This window comes from Oncorhynchus tshawytscha, linkage group LG15 (assembly GCF_018296145.1).
Source record: "Oncorhynchus tshawytscha isolate Ot180627B linkage group LG15, Otsh_v2.0, whole genome shotgun sequence".
Lineage (NCBI taxonomy): Eukaryota > Metazoa > Chordata > Actinopteri > Salmoniformes > Salmonidae > Oncorhynchus > Oncorhynchus tshawytscha.
In genome coordinates this window covers 9,259,179-9,281,195 of record NC_056443.1, presented here as the reverse complement: position 1 = coordinate 9,281,195, position 22,017 = coordinate 9,259,179, and the positions used below count along the sequence as shown (strand labels likewise).

Sequence of the window (22,017 nt, the reverse complement as noted above, 5' to 3'; positions counted from 1 at the left end):
CCTGAAGTATAATTTTTATGAAATTACTAATGTTACTGTCCCCATTACAACAACAAAAATTCTTAAATGCATGCAGTTTTGTCCTTGAAAATGTTAATTGAAACAATGTAGAATTCCATTCATTCTTATGGAGGACTGGGCCTACTTAGGAGGGCCAATATGGCCAACCGGTGGTTTCAAAGACTTATACTCGCCAATACAAAACATGGTCAAATCAATCCAGGGTTTATATACGTCATTGGTTACAACTGCTGTCAGTGAGGTTTGGGTTTGTTAAATAATAGCGCTCTCTTCTGGTTATGGTGGTTATCATTTCACCAACGTTTTAATGATTCCAGCAAAGACGGATGCAATTTCGAACAGGCCCATAGACTTCTATTGAAACAGAAACAAATGAAGGAGTGGGATGCATAGACTGTAAAAAATAGTGCGATGTCTCGCTTCCTTTTCCGTCTCTGATTTCAGAGATGTTACAACAATAATGGTGGCTCCTGAGAAAAAATGTATTTCACAAATAATTAATTTTTCAGCGGTCTCACATTTGTATCTATACATTTGTATATGCAGTCATTTACATCTTAATTGTCATGGTATCTGCATTCTGCAACAACAACAACAAATATTTTCAGTTACATATTTGCTAATTCCAATCATTTTCGCTCAATATATTGCAGTTCAAGGTTTGCTATAGGCCGCTGATCCTAGATCAGTCCTTACGATTAAGAATTTGCGCATTGGTGTAAAGTACTTTAAAGTACTACTTAAGTAGTTTTTTGGGGTATCTGTACTTTACTTTATTATTTATATTTTTGACAACTTTCACTTGTACTCTTACTCCACTACATTCCTAAAGATAATATTGTACTTTTTATTCCATTCATTTTCCCTGACAACAGAAAGTACTCGTTACATTTTGAATGTTTAGCAGGACAGGAAAATAGTTAATTTACGCACTTATCAAGAGAACACTTGGTCATCCCTACTGCCGCTGTACTGACTGACTCACTAAACACAAATTCATATTTTGTAAATAATGTGTGCCCCTGGCAATCCGTACATTTTAAAAACAAAAAAATGGTGCATCTGCTTTGCCTAATATAAGGAATTTAAAATGATGTATACTTTTACTTTTGATACTTAAGTATATTTTTTCAATTGCATTAACTTTTGATACTTAAGCATATTTAAAACCAAATACTTTTAGACTTTTACTCAATTAGTATTTTACTGGTTGACTTTCACTTTTACTTGAGTAAACTTTCTGTTAAGGTATCTTTACTTTCACTCAAGTATGACTTGTGCGTACTTTTTTTCACCACTGAATTTTGGCAAACCATAAGTCTGCTTTGTGGCCTTGCCCCCCCTCACTACGTCATCGTCCGCGCTTGTGTGACGCGAGGCCCGCCTCCCAACCGCCCGCGTTATGCCCGCCCCCTCCGTCTCTTTACGGTCTCTTCCCCAGCGACAGAGCTAGGTTGAGTCCCCGGCACGGAGTAATAATACTGACACCCGCGACTGACTGAAACCAAGGGGAAGATGGAGCACAGAGACCCTCATTTCAACATATTGTTAGCTACGGATTCTTATAAGGTGAGTGGGCGACACCGGTATGTTAGTGCGATTTGTCTGCGTAGTCGTAGGTTCAGTGTGCGTGTAATTCTATCAGCCAAGGTGGTTGCATCCTCCAAGGCCATCACGCGTGCCTTGGTGGCTGTCTGTGTCAGATCGTTAGGCCAAATGGGGAGGAGAGAGGGGCAGGTAGAAAAGGTAGTACCAAATTTAGCCTATTTTCATCCTGGATAAATGACGGAATTGCCACCAGCGAATCTACGAAGATGCTCACCTTTGCGCAGCTAGCTGCGCTTGCAAGGCAGGCAGCTAATGAATGAGCAGAGGATATATTGGCTAAATATGTGTTGTGAATGGGAACGCTATAGCAGCTAATTGAAAAGGCGGTAGCTAGCGCAGGCAAGTATTGAATGGAGCGGGTGATTTTTCTACCAAAACGTGGGAAGGCTAGCTTTTGCAAGAGACGTAGCTAACAGGCCAGGGTCTATTGTGCTACTATCCATTTCCTTACTTTATAAAAAGCAATGGCAGATTCTGAAACAAAATCGAAACTTTGGTAAGCCTTTTGGATACGCTCCAGGTCTTAGTGCAATCCTTTTTTGACCGTCGATGTTGTCAAAGGCGGAGGTGGGATGAGTGCAATCAAATGAGAGATGCATGCTGTACGATTCGGTCTGTTTTTGACTGGGTTTTACAGCTTATTTTATTTGAATGAAAAAAATCAGCTGTCTGCTAAGTAGGTAGGTATAGGTACAGATAGGTACACTTATATACCTTGCAAGCAAAATGATATAGATATGACTGACTGCTTTTGTCAATAACAATACTACGAGAAATGTATTCATTTCTTTCTGACCCCGTGTCCTGTCATCCAAACTGTCATATCAGCTGAATCTCTCACTCACAGGTCAGAACACAATATTGCATAGTCTTATTTTATACAATTGTGGCACCACACTATTATATAAACATAGTGGAACTGCTATGTTTCCTCTTTACCAGAGGGACAAAAATAAAGGCTGCACAAAGCACATTAATCCTATTATATTTGAGTGTCAAACAGTGTCAACTGTCAATCATTCTCCCTCCTGGTCAGTGCTGTGATGATGCTGTTTTCTGGACTGGTGTGTGTGTGTCGGGGGGCATAAAACACTTCAGTCCTTTTGGGCTCAGTGCTATACAGTGACTGGTAGGCATTTGGAACTATAGGGCCTGTTAGGATATAGAGAGAGCGGGTGGGAGACTAAAGGCAGGGCACTGGCTACTGTGACTTATACACGTAACATGATTGAGGCTAATAAAGGGGTAATAAATTAGGCTCTAAAGTCCCTAACCGCTGTCCTAAAACCATGGAGGAATATTGGATTATCAGAATGTTCTGTCTTTGCCATGCAAAGCTTATGCAAACTGTTGTTTCACAACCCCCGGTCTGGTAAAATACCCCCCCCCCATTTTTTTTATTTTTTTTATTTGTGAACAGAATGGAGTCAAACTGCTCTGAACATTAGCTTTAATCTTGGTCAATTGTGCTTCACGGAAATATTGTATTTAGTCTTTCTCTCTGCTGTTTGTGGCCCTAAATTCAGAATTTAGAATAACATATCCTGTTGATTATTGTTGTCGTGTGTGTGTGCATTTAGACTGATCTGGTTGGCTCCATCCATCTGTCAGAGCGGAGGTCATAGTGGACTGATTCCCAGACCAGTGCAGCCCAGAGGAAGGACGGGGCGAGGGTCAGAAGTAACACAGTTTTACAGTTGACTGAATTCCCGGAAAGTGAGAGAGAGATGGACGTATGTGTGAGTGCCCAGAGGCAAGGACACGGGACTGTGCCAGACAGATATTGCCGCTGTAGAGAGGCCAGTGTAATTATATGTACATAGTGGTCGTGGCTAATCAATAAAAGCATCGGTGGCAGATTTGCTCATTACTCTGTTTGCGTTATTTACTGTTCCATCTGCTCCACAGCCTGTCTCTGTCCCTCACTTTTTTTTTTAAACCGCCCCCAATGTGCCCATCCTCTCTTTCTGTTCCACTTCTCTACACATACCTGGGTGTCCCAGGTGCACCTAGAGAGAGTGAGCTGGGGGGGGTGTGACGTAGCTGAAAGCACTTGGTATCCCTCCAAATGACACGAATGCACTACATTTCACCAGAGCCAACCTGTGACCAATAGTGGATCATTTGAGATACAGATTTTTGTTAGTACTTCCTCTAGCCTAACTCTGTGAGGAGTTGACTTGATCATGAATACATCATATCAGTCCATCACTTCAGTGATATCTAGTCGGCTCAGTAGGCTTCGAGCCCTAGACACCTCTGTGTGGGTGTGGAACAGAAACAGGCAGCGGATTGCATTCGAAATGACTAATGAAGATCACATTAGTAAATTGTCAGATGACAACACTTTGAGGGCTTTGGGAGGAGGTGTTCCTGTAATTGGATAGCGGATGGGAGCAATCATCCCTGTATCTGTCCAGTGTCCATCTGTCCTGTGTGGTACAGGCGCACAGACAGAGGGACCAGGCCTGGTCACTCAGTCTTGTCATGGTCAAGCAGGCTGATATCTAGCACCCTAGAGTGGAGTGTGAGAACTTCCACTCAGTAAAGGGACACATTTTGGAGTGTTTATGTGGGAACAAATGGCAGCATAACCTTTCTTATGGTGGTGTTCGAGGTATGAGGAAAAAAACAGCCAATTGCTTTCTCTGTGCGAACCTGTGCCACAACAACTTCCTGTTGCTGCATAGGAAAAGCCTGTGACGCTGCGACCAGCAACCTCCGGTTGTGAAAATGATAGTAAAACACTGCCAAGAGAATGTCATATCTATATCACTTCTAGGAAGGATACCTGAGGGCAACTAGCTATACAATCGGAAGCTGTGACATTTTATCCTGTAGTTAGGCTATTTAAACTGTTATTAAAGATGCACGGTCAAACCGTTGTATCATTTCAGCCAGTCATTTTGAAAGTAGTGCTCACAAGCCGTAAGTGGTCCCCGGAAAATGCGTACCACGTCACAGATGTTGCAGATACTGCATGTGCGCCACGTCGTTGCGCTCGCTCTCTATCTCCGCTGTGTCCGCTGAGCCATTGGGCCCGCCCTGCAACCTCGCTGGGCAACGCTGGGCAGGCCTTTTCTTAGCAGAAGTTCATTGGCTAGAACTGGAATTACTAGGCTGGCGCACATGGGGGGAAAATGTCACACATTGGCACATCCGGCCCAAAGCGGGAGGTTTAAAAAGGTACTAGTCACCAAAGTACCTTTCAATCTCTTTAACTGTCATTTTATAGCCTGAAGTTGTGATGTATTTTATCCATGTTGTGTCCTCCGTCTTGGATCCAGGTGACACACTACAAGCAGTACCCTCCCAACACCAGTAAAGTGTACTCCTACTTCGAGTGCCGTGAGAAGAGAGCTGACCCGACCAAGAACAGAAAAGTCAAGTATGAGACGACGGTTTTCTACGGCCTGCAGTACATCACCAACAAATACTTAAAAGGTAAGGATTGTATTGATGTCCTCATAATGTCCTCATAATGCCTCCAAGCCTATATACATAGCTCCTCCATGAGTTAACATTCTCTACCAGGCCTTGCTACTAGTCTGCAGAGTTGGAGTGAACTGAGTGATCCTTCCTGTCTCTGCCAGCAGGAGAATCACTGTCATGTGATCAAGGCTAGCATATAATTGAATAGGTGCTCAGATGAATTCTACAGCATTGTAGAATGGCAGCATCTGAGGATCTGTAGCATCTAGACTGAGCAGGGGAGAATCTCTTTTGCATTTCCTTGATTCCTCGCGTCCTCTCTCCACGCCTCCTCAAAACCCATTGAATGAGAAGTTCAGAGGTCCCTCCCCAGGATCACCTTCCAATACTTTGAAAAGCAATCCTTCCTTTCTGCCTCACTTGGAATTTATGATAGATCAGTCCTCTCGCTGTCAAGATCTGACCTGAAGTGTGTGTGTTTGTCTGAATTTTCCTGTATTCTCCTTCTGGAAACTTCTGGTCCTCACAAGGATAGTAAAACCAAACACACAGACAAGGAAAAAATGCTGTTTTTGGCTAGGTTACGGTTACAATTAAGGTTAGGTTTGAAGTTAAGTTTAGGATAAGGGTTAGGGAAAATAGGATTTTGAATGGGAATCAATTGTTTGGTCCCTACAAGGATTCAATGAGCTCTAAAAGTATTTGGATAGTGACGCATTTGTTGTTGTGTTGGCTCTGTACTCCAGTACTTTGGATTTGAAATGATACAATGAAATTACAGCACTGTTTTGTACACAGTCCTCCCATTTTAGGGGACCAAAGGTATTGGGACAAATTCACTTATGTGTATTAAAGTAGTCAAAAGTTTAGTATTTGGTCCCATATTCCTAGCACGCAATGATGACATCACGCTTGTGACTCTACAACCTTGTTGGATGCATTTGCTGTTTGTTGTGGTTGTGTTTCAGATAATGTTGTGGCCAATAGAAATGAATGGTATATACTGTATTGTGTCATTTACAATAAATGTGGCTCCAAAATGACACTACATTATTTACCGTTAATTTCTATTGGGCACAAAATCTGAAACGCACCCAAAACAAACAGCAAATGGATCCAAGGTTGTAGAGTCGCAAGCTTGATGTCATCATTGTGTGCTAGGGATATGGGACCAAATACTCATCTTTTGATTATTTTTATATACGATGGAATTTGAGAAGGATTCGTGGAGAGAGGATGCAAGGAATCAAGGAAATGCAATTGAGATTCTCCCCAGGATCACGTTCCAATACGGTTAAAAGGAATCCTTCCTTTTGATTGATCGAACGTCAGTGGTTAGGATTTCACTATCCAGTAATGTCCGGTCAGGGATTACTCCACGGTAGGAAGTAGGGAAAGAGGACGTCTTTTATTTTCACTGTATTTATACAGGGCCTAGACTACAGCTCCTCCACTGGCCATCAGTTATTGTAAAGGGAGCTGAGAGGTTTAGCTAAATGTCGTACCTTGGGCAGCCTTGGCCTAGACACTGATCTAAGGTCAGTTTCTCACTCCATACCCTAATGGTGCCTGCCCTAAGGTTAATGTTTTGTAGAAGGTTAAGCTGATCCTAGATCTGTTGTTTTGTTCTTCCGCACAGCATTAGAGAATGGAGCTCAAAGTGATTTCACGGCGAGGCAGGGAGAGGTGCTGTAGAGAGCTTCAGGACTAGCGTGGACTGGAGACAAAGGAACATCTGCTCTTTGAGCCCCAGCAACACAAAGGGCAGCTGCAACTTGGGGCTACTAGCATTGATTCACTACAATGATACAGAGTTCTACTCGCAAGAAGTAACCTTGGAATCACATTTTCTAAACTTTAAGTTTTTATTTGTATTCAAATAACCTTTTGAAAATACCAGCCTTATTACTTTATTGCAACAAGAGGTCATATCAAGCACACGTTTGTGTGTGTGTGTCCGTGTGTGTCCGTGTGTGTGTCCGTGTCCCTAACATGTCCTGCAGCAGGACAAAGCCGCTCTGTAAGAGGGAGAGATAAGCTCCTAATTTAATAGCACATGGATGGACTAGAGTTTGGGATTCCAATGCTTCTCTGTCGCCTCCTCCTCTCTCTCCTCCCCCTTCTCTCACTCTTTTGCTCTCACAAACTGTCATATCTTTCTCTCTATCCTATACACCACTTGCTCACTGATGCTTCAACCATTTGAACCTCCCTCCCTCCCTCCCTCCCTCCCTCCCTCCAGGGAAAGTGGTGACTCCAGAGAAGATCCAGGAAGCGAAGGAGGTGTACAGGGAACACTTCCAGGATGACGTCTTCAACGAGAAGGGCTGGAACTACATACTGGAGGTACACATTCACGTTTGTTTTTACTACAGTGAGCTCCACAAGAATTGGGACAGGTTCGCCTCTGTACTCCAGCACTTTGGATTTTAAACTATACAATGACTCTGAGATTAAAGTGCCGTCTGTCAGCTTTAATTTGAGGCTATTTCCAGTCATATCGGGTGGACCGTTTAGAAATTGCATCACTTTTTGTTCATAGTCCCCCTATTTTAGGGGACAAAAAGTATTGGGACAAATTCCCTTGTGTATTAAAGTAGTCAAAAGTTTAGTATTTGGTCCCATATTCCTAGCACGCAATGATGACATCACGCTTGTGACTCTACAACCTTGTCGGATGCATTTGCTGTTTGTTTTGGTTGTGTTTCTGATTGTTGTGTGCTCAATAGAAATGAATGGTAAATAATGTATTGTGTCATTTTGGAGCCACTTTTATTGTAAATAAGAATAGAATGTGTTTCTAAACACTTCTACATTAATGTGGATGTTACCATGATTACGGATAAGTAACCCGTCAGTAACCTCAGAAACATATGATATTCTTATTTACAATAAAAGTGGCTCCAAAATGACACAATACATTATTTACCATTCATTTCTATTGGGCACAAAATGATCTGAAACACAACCAAAAACAAACAGGTGACTCAAGCTTTGAGTCACAAGCTTGATGTAGTCATTGCATGCTAGGAATATGGGACCAAATACAACATTTTGACTACTTTAATACAATTGTTGAGGGGGACTATGTACAAAAAGGGATGTGATTTCATTGTATCAAATCCAAAGTGCCAAAGCAACAAAAATGTGTCACTCTCCCAATACTTTTGGAGCTCTTCCCTAACCCTTACATATTTTTGGTGGAAAATACATCTTTCAATCAATTTTGCTCTCTGGGTTACTAGTGCTGATCAGGGTCACTTTAATTTGATTAGTGTCCTATCAGCATTTTTTTCCCCCCCATATAGAATTTTAAGATTCTTGAAACATATTTTTATTTTACTAATATGATAAAGAAAATGGATCAGACCGTGGGCTTTAGGGTGAATGTTGTATGTTATGTGTTAACTGCAATGGCTGGTGTAAAGGTTGTGTGTGTGTATTGCAGAAGTATGACGGCCACCTACCCATAGAGATCAAGGCGGTGCCGGAGGGAAGTGTGATCCCACGGGGTAACGTCCTGTTCACCGTGGAGAGCACCGACCCAGAATGCTACTGGCTCACCAACTGGGTGGAGGTGAGTGTCAGTGGGGGGCAGCAGGTAGGTTAGGTCTCTCCATCAATGTGACTGGATTGGGGCCTTCCTGTCTGTTCCAAATGAATCCTTAGAGTCAGTGTGGCTGTCTGAGATTGTGCCTGATCTAAAAATAAATTGTAATGTTTATTTAACTTCACTCCTCACTGACCAAGGCCCTGCCCCTAGAGCACACCACACAACATTGCCACAGTGACTCTGCACTTTTTAAAATTCACATGATGAGAGCCATCAGTCTCTCTATCTGTAAACCTCTTCCTCACGTATCCTGCCTCTGTCTGTCTAGCTTCGAATGTTACTAGTTAGCTTCTCTGACTAGGATGGTTTCTATGGGTTCTGCATCACAAATGGCACCCTATTCCCTATATAGAGCACTTCTTTGACCAGAACCCTGAGAATAGGGTGCCGTTTGAGCTAGGTCAGCTAAGCCCAGTCTCCACCTCTCAGTAGCCACTCTATGCAGAATCACTGATCTACAAATCATCTTGCCTCCCGGATGACTACTAATTTTGCGATCAAGATCAGTGAATCTGTGCGGTGTCTTTCTCAGACCGATCTCCGTGAACGTGCAGAGTAGTTCCACTGAAGAGCAGAGGGTAGACTCGCTGGTCTGACACCGTCACATGAGCATATTAACAATGGTCACCGACCGGTCGATCGCCAAACATTTCTGTAGAAAAGCCAATGATAAAGCTCTTGCGCTCCTTTAAAAAAAAAAAAAATGTTTTGTCTTGCACTGTTGGTGGTGGGTGCACTTGATTCAGAAGGGCATGTGAAGTGTTCCCATTTTGAACTATTTAATTTGTCTGAAGAGAGAGCTAAATCAAGTGCGCCTACTGCGCATTTCATACGCTTTAAAACCACGTCCAAGAGAGAGAGACTCAAAGAATACAGCAAAGAGATGCTGTTTTTATGAGTAAGTTCATGTTTTAAGTTTTTATTCAACAATTTTACAAAACATATGACGCTCTTCTCCTTGCTTCCACACACGCTACAACCAGCAATGCAGCTGCAATGACTGAGTAGCCAAGTATATCGATAGGCCTGTGTTTTTATTATTGGCAGCTCATCATGTCTATTTTAATATCATGGAACGCTATTTCACTAACTCTGGTCATAAGAACAACATTGGGTTTGTGCATGAATAATGCGGTGCGACTAGAGTTTCGCCATCAGGTGGAAGACGGTGTCCCCTTTCACTGGTCAGTCTCACCGGAGGGAGGGAGTAGAGACCGCGAGAGGTGGAACCTCTGCTGCTTCCTCCCGCCACTGAAACTGACCATCTGATGCAGGTACCATCAGTCCAGTAAAATAAAAAAGCAAATTATTTCAATTTATGCGCAGCTGTGCCTCGTAAGTTAATTGTGCACAGATGTATGTTTATTTTTAAGTAATGTTTTTGTTGTTTTTCTGAGCGGATCTCGGCTTTTTGACTCAAAGGTTGGTGACTGCTCTATTAAACAGTATATTATGGTTTGGCTCTGGAAGTGTGTGGCTCTGTTATCCCCGTCCACACTACGGTGCTCAATGGCGCCCTCCTCAGTCTCCACCTGGCATTACTGCTGTAGATCACCACAGCGTCAGCGTCACTGCATACAACCAGTAGGCCTGTATGGCTTCAGTTCCTTAAAGATAATTCATTTGTTTCTAGATTATTATGATCATTTTCACATATTGAGTTGAAGTTGTTGGAGCTGTGGCTGGCCACATCTTGTGGTAGCGTGTGAGCACTCCGGTAACTCTGCAAGGTGTTTCTGACCATGTGGACCGCACACATGACCCTGCACACACACACACACTCTCACGTACATGCACACTACACAGCTCTTAGAGGGAGAAATATGACTAAACACACACTCGGACATGGCGTGATAATATTGACTCGCCCGTTCAACGATGACTGGACTGAGACAAAGACCCAGGCATCTCTAGCTGCCAGCGGGCCACGGCTAAGTAACTCTGTCCTGGGCTTGCCATGTGAGGAATCCTCCCATCGAACCCTGTGTTGACATGACCTCTCCCTGTCCCTTTGCCAGGGAATGTGGATCTAGCCCCTGAGCCTCCCAAACAGCCCACTTCCCCTTCCACATAGCAGTATAAAGGGTCTGTCAAGAGGGTTGGTTTTGGGTTCATGTTCCAGCTCACTACACTGTGATGGGGTGACTGGAGGGTGTGGATGGGGCTGTGGTGGGATCAGAGGGATATTTGGGGTTCATGGACAGGCACACTACAGTTCAAGAAAGATTGAGGAGAGCGGGATCAGAAATGAATGAATGAGAGGCAGGGAGAGAGATGGATGGAGGGATCAGAGAGGGAGGTAAGATTGATGGAGAGAGATTCCTCGAAAGCACAGAAAGTTGTGCTTCGAGAGCTCCAGACTTGGGCCCATTCTAGCATGGCAATCTACTAACCCCCTCCCCTCTTCCTCCTCCCCTCCAGACCATCCTTGTCCAGGTCTGGTACCCTATCACCGTGGCGACCAACTCCAGGGAGCAGAAGAAGATTCTGGCCAAGTACCTGCTGGAGACCTCTGGCAACCTGGACAAGCTGGAGTACAAGCTGCACGACTTCGGCTACAGGGGAGTTTCCTCACAAGAGGTAGTGTGTGTGGGTGGGGGTGGGTGAGGGAGGGAGGGTTATATCCAGTGCATTCGTGAAGTATTCAGACCCCTTGACTTTTTCCACATCCTGTTACGTTACAGACTTGTTCTAAAATCTACACACAATACCCTATAACGACAAAGCGAAAACAGGTTTTCAGAAATGTTTACAAACTAAAAAAAACAGATACCTTATTTACATTAGTAACCAGACCCTTTGCTATGTGAGACTCAATTGAGCTCAGGTGCATCCTGTTTCCATTGATCATCCATGAGATGTTTCTACAACTTGATTGGAGTCCAACTGTGGTAAATTCAATTGATTGGACATGAATTTGAAAGGCACACACCTGTCTATATAAGGCCCCACAGTTGACAGTGCATGTCAGAGCAAAAACCAAGCCATGAGGTTGAAAGAATTGTCCGTAGTACTCAGAGACAGGATTGTGTCAAGGCACAGATCTGGGGAAGGATACCAAAACATTTCTGCAGCATTGAAAGTCCCCAAGAACACAGTGGCCTCCATCATTCTTAAATGGAATACATTTGGAACCACCAAGACTCTTCCTAGAGCTGGCCGCCTGGCCAAACTGAGTTATCGGGGGAGAAGGGCCTTGCTCAGGGAGTTGACCAAGAACTCGATGGTCACTCTGACAGAGCTCCAGAGTTCGTCTGGGGAAATGGGAGAACCTTCCAGAAGGACAACCATCTCTGCAGCACTCCACCAATCAGGCCTTTATGGTAGCGTGGCCAGACGGTAGCCACTCCTCAGTAAAAGGCGCATGACCGCCCGCTTGGAGTTTGCCAAAGGGCTCCTAAAGGACTCTCAGACCATGAGAAACAAGATTCTCTGGTCTGATGAAACCAAGATTGAACGATTTGGCCTGAATGCCAAGAATCCCGTCTGGAGGAAACCTGGTAAAGCATGGTACTGGCAGCATCATGCCTGTCGGGATTTTTTTCAGTGGCAGGGAGTCTAGTCAGGATCGAGGGAAAGATGAACGCAGCAAAGTACAGCGAGATCCTTGATGAAAACTTGCTCCAGAGCACTCAGGACCTCAGACTGGGGCAAAGGTTCACCTTTCAACAGGACGACGACCCTAAGCACACAGCCAAGACAATGCAGGAGAGGCTTCGGGACAAGTCTCTGAATGTCCTTGAGTGACCCAGCCAGAGCCCGGACTTGAACCCGAAGGAGAGACCTGAAAATAGCTGTGCAGCGATGCTCCCCATCCAACCTGACAGAGCTTGAGAGGATCTGCAGAGAAGAATGGTAGAAACTCCCCAAATTCAGGTATGCCAAGCTTGTAGCGTCATACCCAAGAAGACTCAAGGCTGTAATCTCTGCCAAAGGTGCTTCAAGAAAGTAAATGGTCTGAATAATTATGTAATAATTATGTAAATGTGATATTTCTGTTTTTTTAAAGCTGTTTTTGCTTTGTCATTATGGGTTATTGTGTGTAGATTGAGTTGTAAATTATATATATATATATTATTTATTTATTGATAAGGCTGTAACGTAACAAAGTGGGAAAAGCCAAGGGGTCTGAATACTTTCTGAATGCACTGTAGGTGTGTGTGTGTGACATTTGACTCACCATCTCTCTTCCCCATTTCAGACGGCAGGTATCGGAGCCTCTGCCCACCTGGTGAACTTTAAGGGCACAGACACGGTGGCTGGCATCGGCGTGATTAAGAAGTACTACGGCACCAAAGACCCTGTGCCTGGCTTCTCTGTGCCCGCCGCGGAGCACAGGTAAAAACGTCAGGACACACAGTGGCTTCACAGTTAACACACTAACATCTCTTTCTTGGTCCTGAATCAATCAAATTACACTTGTATTGGCATTCTTAGCCCCAGGTAGCAAGCAGGAGGGGATGGCTTTGATATCCAAATATCAATTGCTATGCTTGTATAGGCCATTGATAACAGTACACACACACAGGAGATGTACAGTACATCTCTAGCTGAGTTGGCTGTACCACTTCTCCACTGCACCATTCATTTGCCCCGTTGGTTTCTGGGAGTTCGGTTCCAGAGGCCCTGGCCTGGTCACTGTGGTTACGGAATCATGACGGTCCGTTTTAGTTTCATCTTCCAGAGACAGTCACATTCCTCTCATATGATACACACAGTACTCTACCATCCCCCTCACTCTCTGGGTTCTCCAAGGTGGTAGACAGCAATGCATTTAGAGATACGCCCCTCATTTCTTTGCTAATAGATTTGATAGCATTAAATAAAGATCAAATTGTAAGTGAGGCAAGCGTAATGCACAGATCGATTCAGAAAGAAACTAAAAGGACATCGCTAGCTAGCTACAGTTCACTGTTGTTGACATGAGCTCCTGGAAGTCCAGTTTCTGCAACGTGTTGATAAGGATGCCCTCTAGTGGTGGTACTGCAGCTCCATGTGGAAGAGCTCATAGGGAGAGGGATATGTTTAGTTGTCTTCAGTAAATCTGATAACTTTTGTATTCTCCCTCTTTCTCTCCAGCACCATCACAGCGTGGGGGAAGGACCACGAGCGAGATGCCTTTGAGCACATCGTGAGGCAGTTCCCCAACGTGCCCGTGTCTATCGTCAGTGACAGCTATGACATCTACAACGCCTGTGAGAAGATCTGGGGAGAAGACCTGAGGAGCCTCATTGAGTCGCGCAGCGCTGACGCCCCACTGGTGGTCCGTCCCGACTCAGGGAACCCCCTGGATACCGTGCTGAAGGTAACACTATGCCTAGCTCGACCCTAAGTCAACCCCCTTAAGCCCCTCGTCGTCCGCCCGACTTGGGGAAGCCTGTGGGTAACGTACTGAAGGTAGGTCCCAATCAGGTCCTCTGAGAAAGTACTAACGCAATACTGAATATTATTGGCCAGATCCTAAATTGAAAAAGACACGAATTCAACGTCCATGGTAATCTGCCATTTGATATAACTACAATAATAATCCCATATGCCGCTTAGCAGACACATTTATAGTCATGCATGCCTAGGTTTTATGTACAGGCGTTCCCAGGAATCGAACCCACTATCCTAGCGTTGCGAGTTCCATGCGCTACCAATTGAGCTACGGGGGGGGTACATGATTTGGGTGATATTTTGAGCTATGACCGGGCTTCTGTAGTTGAGATTGAGCCGTATGGAAGCCCTCTCAGTCGATGCTGTATGTTCCTCACATACAGATTTTTTTAGCATTCTTGTTAAAAAAAAGAAACACGTGCTTCCTCCACTCAGGTGCTGGAGATCCTGGGGAAGAAGTTTATCCCTACGGAGAACTCCAAAGGCTACAAAGTTCTGCCGCCCTATATCAGAGTTATACAGGGGGACGGAGTGGACATCAACACCCTGCAAGAGGTACACGCACACACACACACACACACACACACACACACACACACACACATGGACACACAAACACACACGGTCAGTATTAACAGTGCATGTGTCTGCGTGTGTAGATCGTGGAGGGGATGAAGCAGCATCGGTGGAGCATTGAGAACATTGCCTTTGGCTCTGGAGGAGCTCTGCTGCAGAAACTGACCAGGGATCTGCTCAACTGCTCCTTTAAATGCAGCTACGTGGTCACCAACGGCCTGGGGGTGAGCAGAGCATTACACGCATGCACACACACCATCACACACACACACACATGGATACTGTATACTATATTACAGTGGGGTCTTAAATTATTGACACTTCTGATAAAGATGACCAGAAATGACTGTAAAATCAATCATTCAAATACTGAGCTAAATTGTATGCTAGAAAAATAGGGAAATTATTTTATGCTAATACAATTGCTCAGAGAAAGAGATCTTGTTTAACTAGTAATAGTTTTTTTTCTCAGGTAGGGGTCAAAATGATAGACACCCTGTTTTCAATACCTCACCTTGCGAGAATAACGGCACTGAGAACACATTGGGAGGGATCTTAGACCATTCCTCTATACAGAACATTAGTGTGTTGAAAATCCCAAATTGTTTGCGTAGTCAATTTACACACAGCTCTGACACACACACTTATCCCACCAGACATGCCACCAGGGGTCTTTTCACAGTCCCCAAATCCAGAACAAATTCAAGAAAACGTACAGTATTACACAGAGCTCTTATTGCATGGAACTTCCTTCCCATCTCATATTGCTCAAATAAACAGCCAACCTGGTTTCCAAAAACAGATAAAGCAACACCTCGCGGCACAAGGCCTCTCCCCTATTTGACCTAGATAGTTTGTGTGTATTGATATGTCGGCTACGTGTGACTTTTTAAAAATGTATGTAGTTCTGTCCTTGAGCTGTTCTTGTCTAATGATGTTCTGTATGTCATTCTGTATTATGTTTCATGTTTTGTGTTGGACCCCAGGAAGAGTAGCTGCTGCTTTTGGATCCTAATAAAATACCAAATCCTTCCAGGTCCTTGATATCCTTCGTCTGCGCTTATGGACGACCCATTTCAATGCAAAACCATATCTTAGTAGGTCATGATGCCGTTGACCTTTTAACAAGGGCCCCAGGACCAGTGGAAGCAATATAGCCCTGTAACATTAGAGATCCACCACCCTATTTTACAATGGGGTTTCTTTTCTGCTCTTGCGTTCTCATTTCAACACCAAACCCACCACTGGTGTGCGTGACCAAAGAGCTCTATTTTCATGTCATCTGACCAAAGCACCAGTTACAATCCACGTGACAATGTAGTTTAGCAAACTTCAGGCGTTTACATTTGTTGGATGAAAACAGTCCGGCAGGTGGATGCACATCCTGCTAAAAGTGCAAGCAGGTATTTGTTTACTGTAATTCGGTTAATTATCAGTTAATTGTTCCGTTTTAATTTAGGCTTTTGTTCGTTTAGACCATACGCAGGTCATATACATTTAAACCTGTGCGGCTGGTAAAATAAAATAAATGAATGCTAATTTTGCAGCCTATAGCCTATTCGATTCTGGGAGTTGTTTATTTCAGTTTCAATTAAACTATTTGATTATCGAAACAATATTGACTATGTCAGCTATAGGCTTTCATTGGGTAAGAAGGCTAATTTAGAATACTTTTTTTTTTTTTCCTAAGCAATATCAGTTGACAATGTGCCGCATCGCATTGTGAAAATAAGGAGATATCGTTCTTAATTCATTGCATAGTTTCCTTTTTTTTTTATCCAAATGCGGAATAGACTTGCAGACAAATCAATTCGTATAGGAACGGGGAATAGCCTAATGGCCTATACTACTCTGGAGTCATAAAAACAATGAAACAAGGAAAATCTGTCCTGATGACGGGTATCGGTTGGGGCCCGGAATTGACGTGGCTGGCGAGGGCGGGGTGCATCTCCAAAACAAACTGGCCCATGCAGGACTCTTTAACACAGACACACATCCTACCTCCACTGGAAGGAGAAGTGTAACTGTTTTAATATTTGGTGTCAGGTGAATGTGTTCAAGGACCCGGTGGCGGACCCGAACAAAAGGTCAAAGAAAGGTCGTCTGTCTCTGCACCGGACAGCGAGCGGGGACTTTGTCACTCTGGAGGAGGGCAAGGGAGACCTGGAGGAGTACGGCGTGGTGAGTTGAGTCCACATATCATACTCCCACATCAATGCATTCCAATAGCCTTTGTAAATAAATGTTGTTTTAGTTATTGGGGTTTGTCAAATGTGACCTTTTTTTTGAGGTTAGTCAATTAGACACTTCACTGACGGTCATTTGTTCCTTTCCCTCTCGTCTCCCTCCAGGACCTGTTACACACCGTGTTTCAGAATGGGAAAATTGTCAAGACGTACACGTTCGATGACGTCAGAGACCATGCCAAGATAACGGACAGTGACCTCAAGGAGCTCCTCCACTGAGGGGCCACTGACCCCTGAACCCCTGACCTCCATCACCCCACCGGAGGCGGCACACTGCTAATGACGCCCCCCTTCCCTCAAACCCCACCCTCCCAGAAGCACTGTCCTCCACTGGAGAGGAGACACACACACACACACACACACACACGTCCAAACCTACACCTGAGTGAAGGCCAAGGGATAGAGAGAGTAGTGAGGGAGGGAGAGCAAGTGGAGTGAGTGAAACAAGTAAGTGATAAAGATTAAGGGAGTTGAGTGAGATAAGTGAGAGCGAAAGAGAGATGGAGATAGAAGGAACACATTCCCACTGACTATACCCTGTGTTGTGTGTACAGAGCTGTTTAAAGTCATTCATACTCTACTTAGTTAGCGTTGTCTTTTAGTGCTGGATGGAAGGTTATCGTGGTCTAGAAATCATTTCAACTGCGGTTACGTTACAGTGTTTATATGACCAAGTGTCGCTATACATTGATCACAGGAAAGGAGATATTGTTTCTACTGTGTTCATGAAAGTTCCCGAACTTTGTGTGGTTCTAGAACTGAGAGGTATATGTTTAATGTTCCTGAGTGGATGTTTGTATGTGTGTGTGTACTGACAGTTTCTTCCTTTTTAAAGGAACCTTCCTTTATGCAAATGAATTTGCTGAACACATACTCTACCTTTTTAAGTTGTTGGCCTTTTTTTATTTAGTTTTTTATTTTTAAATACGTTTTCCCCTGGGTCTTTAGAAGACACTATCCACACATGAGCAAGTCGCCATATAGAAGCCAGCTAATCATGTTGCTAAAACACTGTCTACAGAACTGCACGACACACTCTGTATGAAATGGCACCCTATTCCCTTTACCAGTAAAAAGTATTGCACTGCATAGGGTGTCATTTTGGACCCACACACAGAGTCAAATCTCTCTATTTGTGGCACCTTTTGTTTGTGTAAAAGTGCAAGTATTTGTTACACATACATTTTTCTTTGATTTGGAGAACAGTAAGGCATTTGTCGCTGATATTGAATTATGGGGAACATTTCCGTAGAGCTTGATTTGACTATTTTGATACCATTGTGGTTGGTTCTTACCTCCAGAAATCATTTATTTTTTATGACAAAGGTAAATATTGCCAGATTATTTGCAGTAAATCTTCATATTTACAAGGATGTGGCCAAACTGTCTTCTCACGTGTATATAACAACTGCATTATACTGCGAGAGGGCAGGGTAGGGAGAAATAGGGATATAATTATAATTTTTTTGTCTAATTCCCATTTTCTACCAATACAGAATCCTCCACACTGCTTGTTTGTTGTATGACAGGTGTTATGTCAGCTTTTAGCAAATGTTTGTTTGTGTGTAGAATAGTGTTAAATTCTGTTAACTTTCCCAGAAACCCCGATTGAAAAATTACGGGAATCAGGAAGGAATACGCTCGAAATCCAGAATCCTCCAACCAAGATTTCATGATGACCGGAATTTTCCAATCCTGGTGTAGTCTTGTATGAATGCTGTTTAGAAAATAATACTTGTGAATTCTATTTTTGTTTTGTTATATGTTGGTTGTTCCAAATTGTTTCCCAAATCTGAACATATCTGATATTTTAAACTAACATCTGTTGCAATGTCTACATATTAAAAACACCATCCTGTCAATTTGAAATGTTTGATTTAATGATTTAAATTGTTGTTTTTTGTGTAGTATACCCCCTTTTTCTCCCCAACTTCGTGATATCCAATTACGATCTTGTCTCATCGCTGCATCTCCCCAACGGCTCGGGAAACACCGCTCAATTGACAACCGGAGTCGCTAGAGCGCGATTGGCCAAGTAAAGCCCTCCCCTAACCTGGGCCCATTGTACGCCTTCCTGTGGGACTCCCGCTTGTGACAGCCTGGGATCGAACCCGGGTCTGCAGTGACACCTCACTACAGACCACTGTGCCACTCGGGAGGCCCTTGATTTAAGATTTTGTTATACGAGGGAATCTATTCCCTTCTCTAGATGCTTTCCGAACAGTATAATATGGTTTCCTCAATGCACTAGCATTTAATTAAATAATATTGATATCACATGTTGGAGAATTAAATAATTACAACTTATGTGTGAATCTTTGGATAAAACACTCATTTATTGTGTTCTGTTCTCTATTTATTGTCGGGGATCCTAATGATTGCGTTCCATAGACATATTAATTCATATATGTTTGTCATTGATAAAGTCAGTCATTGCACCAATATGTTTCTCTTGAGTAGTACTGTACATACTGTACAATTCAGTGGAGGCTCCTCGGAGTAAGGGGAGGACCATTCTCTGTGAATTTCAGAATGTTTTTAATTGTAAAACATTTTAAAAAGTGATCCTTTTAGAATAAACTATACAAAATATAATCATGTCACCAAATAACTGATTAAAATACTATTTTGCAAAGAAGGTCTATAGTAGCCTCAACAGCACTCTGTAGGGTAGCACCATGGTGTAGCCGGAGGACAGCTAGCTTCCATCTTCCTGTGATGGACATTTTTATATTGTGAAAAGACAACCTTGAAAATGTTAATATTGTCTTAGTGTCATAAATAATCCTTGGTTCCTGCCTGTGCTTAGTAAAGATATGAGGGGGGCGACACAATCTCCTCCTTAGGACCATCTGGCAGAACGTCCAGAATATGTTTTTTAAGTTAAGATAGGAGACTGCCAGACATGCCGGAACCAACCCTATGACATATGCCTATGTAACATGTCTATATCTAGTATATAAGGGATAACAGGACTGCCCTAAAGAAGAGTGCTATATATCGACATGTGTACTTGATGCATTGAGTTGATTGGAACTTCTCCAGCACGCTGATAATAATGATTCCTTTAATGATTGACTTTGAGTGTCCCTGTGTAGAATTTCTACAGCTATTTGGTGTCACAAAAAGGATGATGGATTCTGCCCGCTGAGCTCTCCAGTGAGGGTCTGCGAGGAAAACCTGTGGCACATTTTATGAAGAGTGAGGGAAATTCCAGTCTGACCAAAAGAGGACAAGACCCCCAGACCAGACACTTACTGTGAGCTGCCCAGGAGGAGACACATCACCCACAAACAAACGAGGGACACGGCAACTGATTACAGTCAGTCAATTTTAAATGAATTTGTTTAAAAATCTAAAAGAAAACAAATTAAACTGAAAAAAAATGGAGGAGGATAGTCCTGAGTCAAGTAATAGCACGATGTGAGTTGTGGATGGGAAAGTTGTGAGTGTGGAGTTACTGAGTGAATGAAAGTGCATGTTATTCTATTTGTATCTGGCAAGACTATGTAGTCTATAGAGGCTATAGCATTTGACTATATAAACTATTGATACTATGGATGCTGTAGGGACTATAGATGCTATAGGGACTATGGATGCTCAGGGACTATAGATGATGTAGAGATTATGGCGACTATAGAGGAACCATGGCAGTGATACATATGACAGAAGAAGGCTAGAGCTAGTCTTAGAGAGAAGACTAGACCAAGGGCAAGTAACGGTATCATGCCCCTCTGACAGCTGTCTGTAGGCATTTATAAGAGAAGTGTCTACCTGGTCTGCAGCCACTGATAATAGCAAGGTGCTATTCTATATGTATAATGAAGATACATATGGTGAATAGGAAGTAACTACAGGAGAATCGTTGAAGATGCACATGGGGTAATAAGGGAAATGACTGAGTGTGTTTGGGATTAGTACTAAGTGGATGTGAAAGTTGTGAGATATGACATATTAAGCTGATTGAAATTTGGATAATAAAATATAGAAATTTGGATATTAAGCTGATTGAAATTTGGATAATAAGCTGATTTGAAATTTGATAAGCAATTTTAGCTAATTTTAGCTATTAAGTAGAGCAGGGCTGCCCAACCCTCTTCCTGGACATCTACCGTCCTGTGGGTTTTCAGTAAAACCCTAATATAACAAACCTGATTCTACTAATTAGCTGCTCAACAAGACCTTAACTAGCAGAATCAGATTTGGGTTGGACTGAAAACCTACAGGACAGTAGATCTCCAGGAAGAGGGTTGGCAGCCCTGAAGTAGAGTGTGAATGAGAACTGTCAGGGGACAAGCTCCAGTGAGTAAGATGACTGAATGGATACCCCAACCAGTTCTGTGTGAGCTGAGTTTTTAGATCTATAACGTTTACACGTGGGTTCTGTCCACCACCTCTCATTGTCGGGGACTACTAATAATAGCACAAGTGTTATTGTTGTTTGATATGTATAGAGAACCATTGAAGATACATATGGTGTATAGGATGCACACGGAGTGGTGTGTATGTGAATACCTAAGTATAGTTACATAGGGAAAAGTGAATGGAAAGATATGAAAGAAGATAGGACTATTCCTGAATATGCTGTTAAATAGAACACTAGAGTGAATATTTAAACCCCTGAATGAATAGAACACTGGTGTGGAGGAGGATTTTGTGATGTAACACACATGTATAATGGGTTACTAGAGCTAAAGTAAGATAATATTGAGTATAATGGTTTACTTAGAGATCTGATGAAATAACAATAGAAAAAATTATAATATACAACTTGCACACGTAGACGTACATAAGTGGTGTAAAAAACATTCTGAGAAATGTTCAGAGTGGTCCCTTTATGGATCATTTGTTCAAGATAAGGTTAAAGCATTGTACGGGACTTGACTTACCCGTAACCAATAAAACTATAAATGCGTATGAGATTTCCTCCACCCTGGTAATACATAAGGCTGGGGCGGTCACAAAATGTTGTCAGCTGGTGATTGGCAAGCAAATAATATATACTCAATATCCTCAGCAATTTACCGTTAATTAACATAAACACATTTAGCATCTCCTGGCTTTCACACATAGCCTCCAAGCCATTTTAAAAAGTCTAATAAATCCATGTAATATAGCCTACAACTTCACAATAAATCCATT

General features: G+C 42.9%; 1 protein-coding gene across 1 annotated transcript; it reads left to right on the top strand.

Annotated features, from left to right (window-relative positions):
• The first annotated feature begins 1,430 nt into the window (after window positions 1-1,430).
• nampt1 (nicotinamide phosphoribosyltransferase 1) lies at window positions 1,431-18,737 on the top strand. The gene is made up of 11 exons (XM_024372990.2): window positions 1,431-1,590; window positions 4,917-5,073; window positions 7,304-7,407; window positions 8,510-8,638; window positions 11,096-11,254; window positions 12,876-13,012; window positions 13,754-13,979; window positions 14,489-14,608; window positions 14,713-14,853; window positions 16,676-16,810; window positions 16,981-18,737. Exons 1-11 carry the CDS (start codon window positions 1,537-1,539, stop codon window positions 17,092-17,094), a joined length of 1,476 nt encoding a protein of 491 aa, XP_024228758.1. The 5' UTR covers window positions 1,431-1,536; the 3' UTR covers window positions 17,095-18,737.
• The last annotated feature ends 3,280 nt before the right edge of the window (window positions 18,738-22,017 follow it).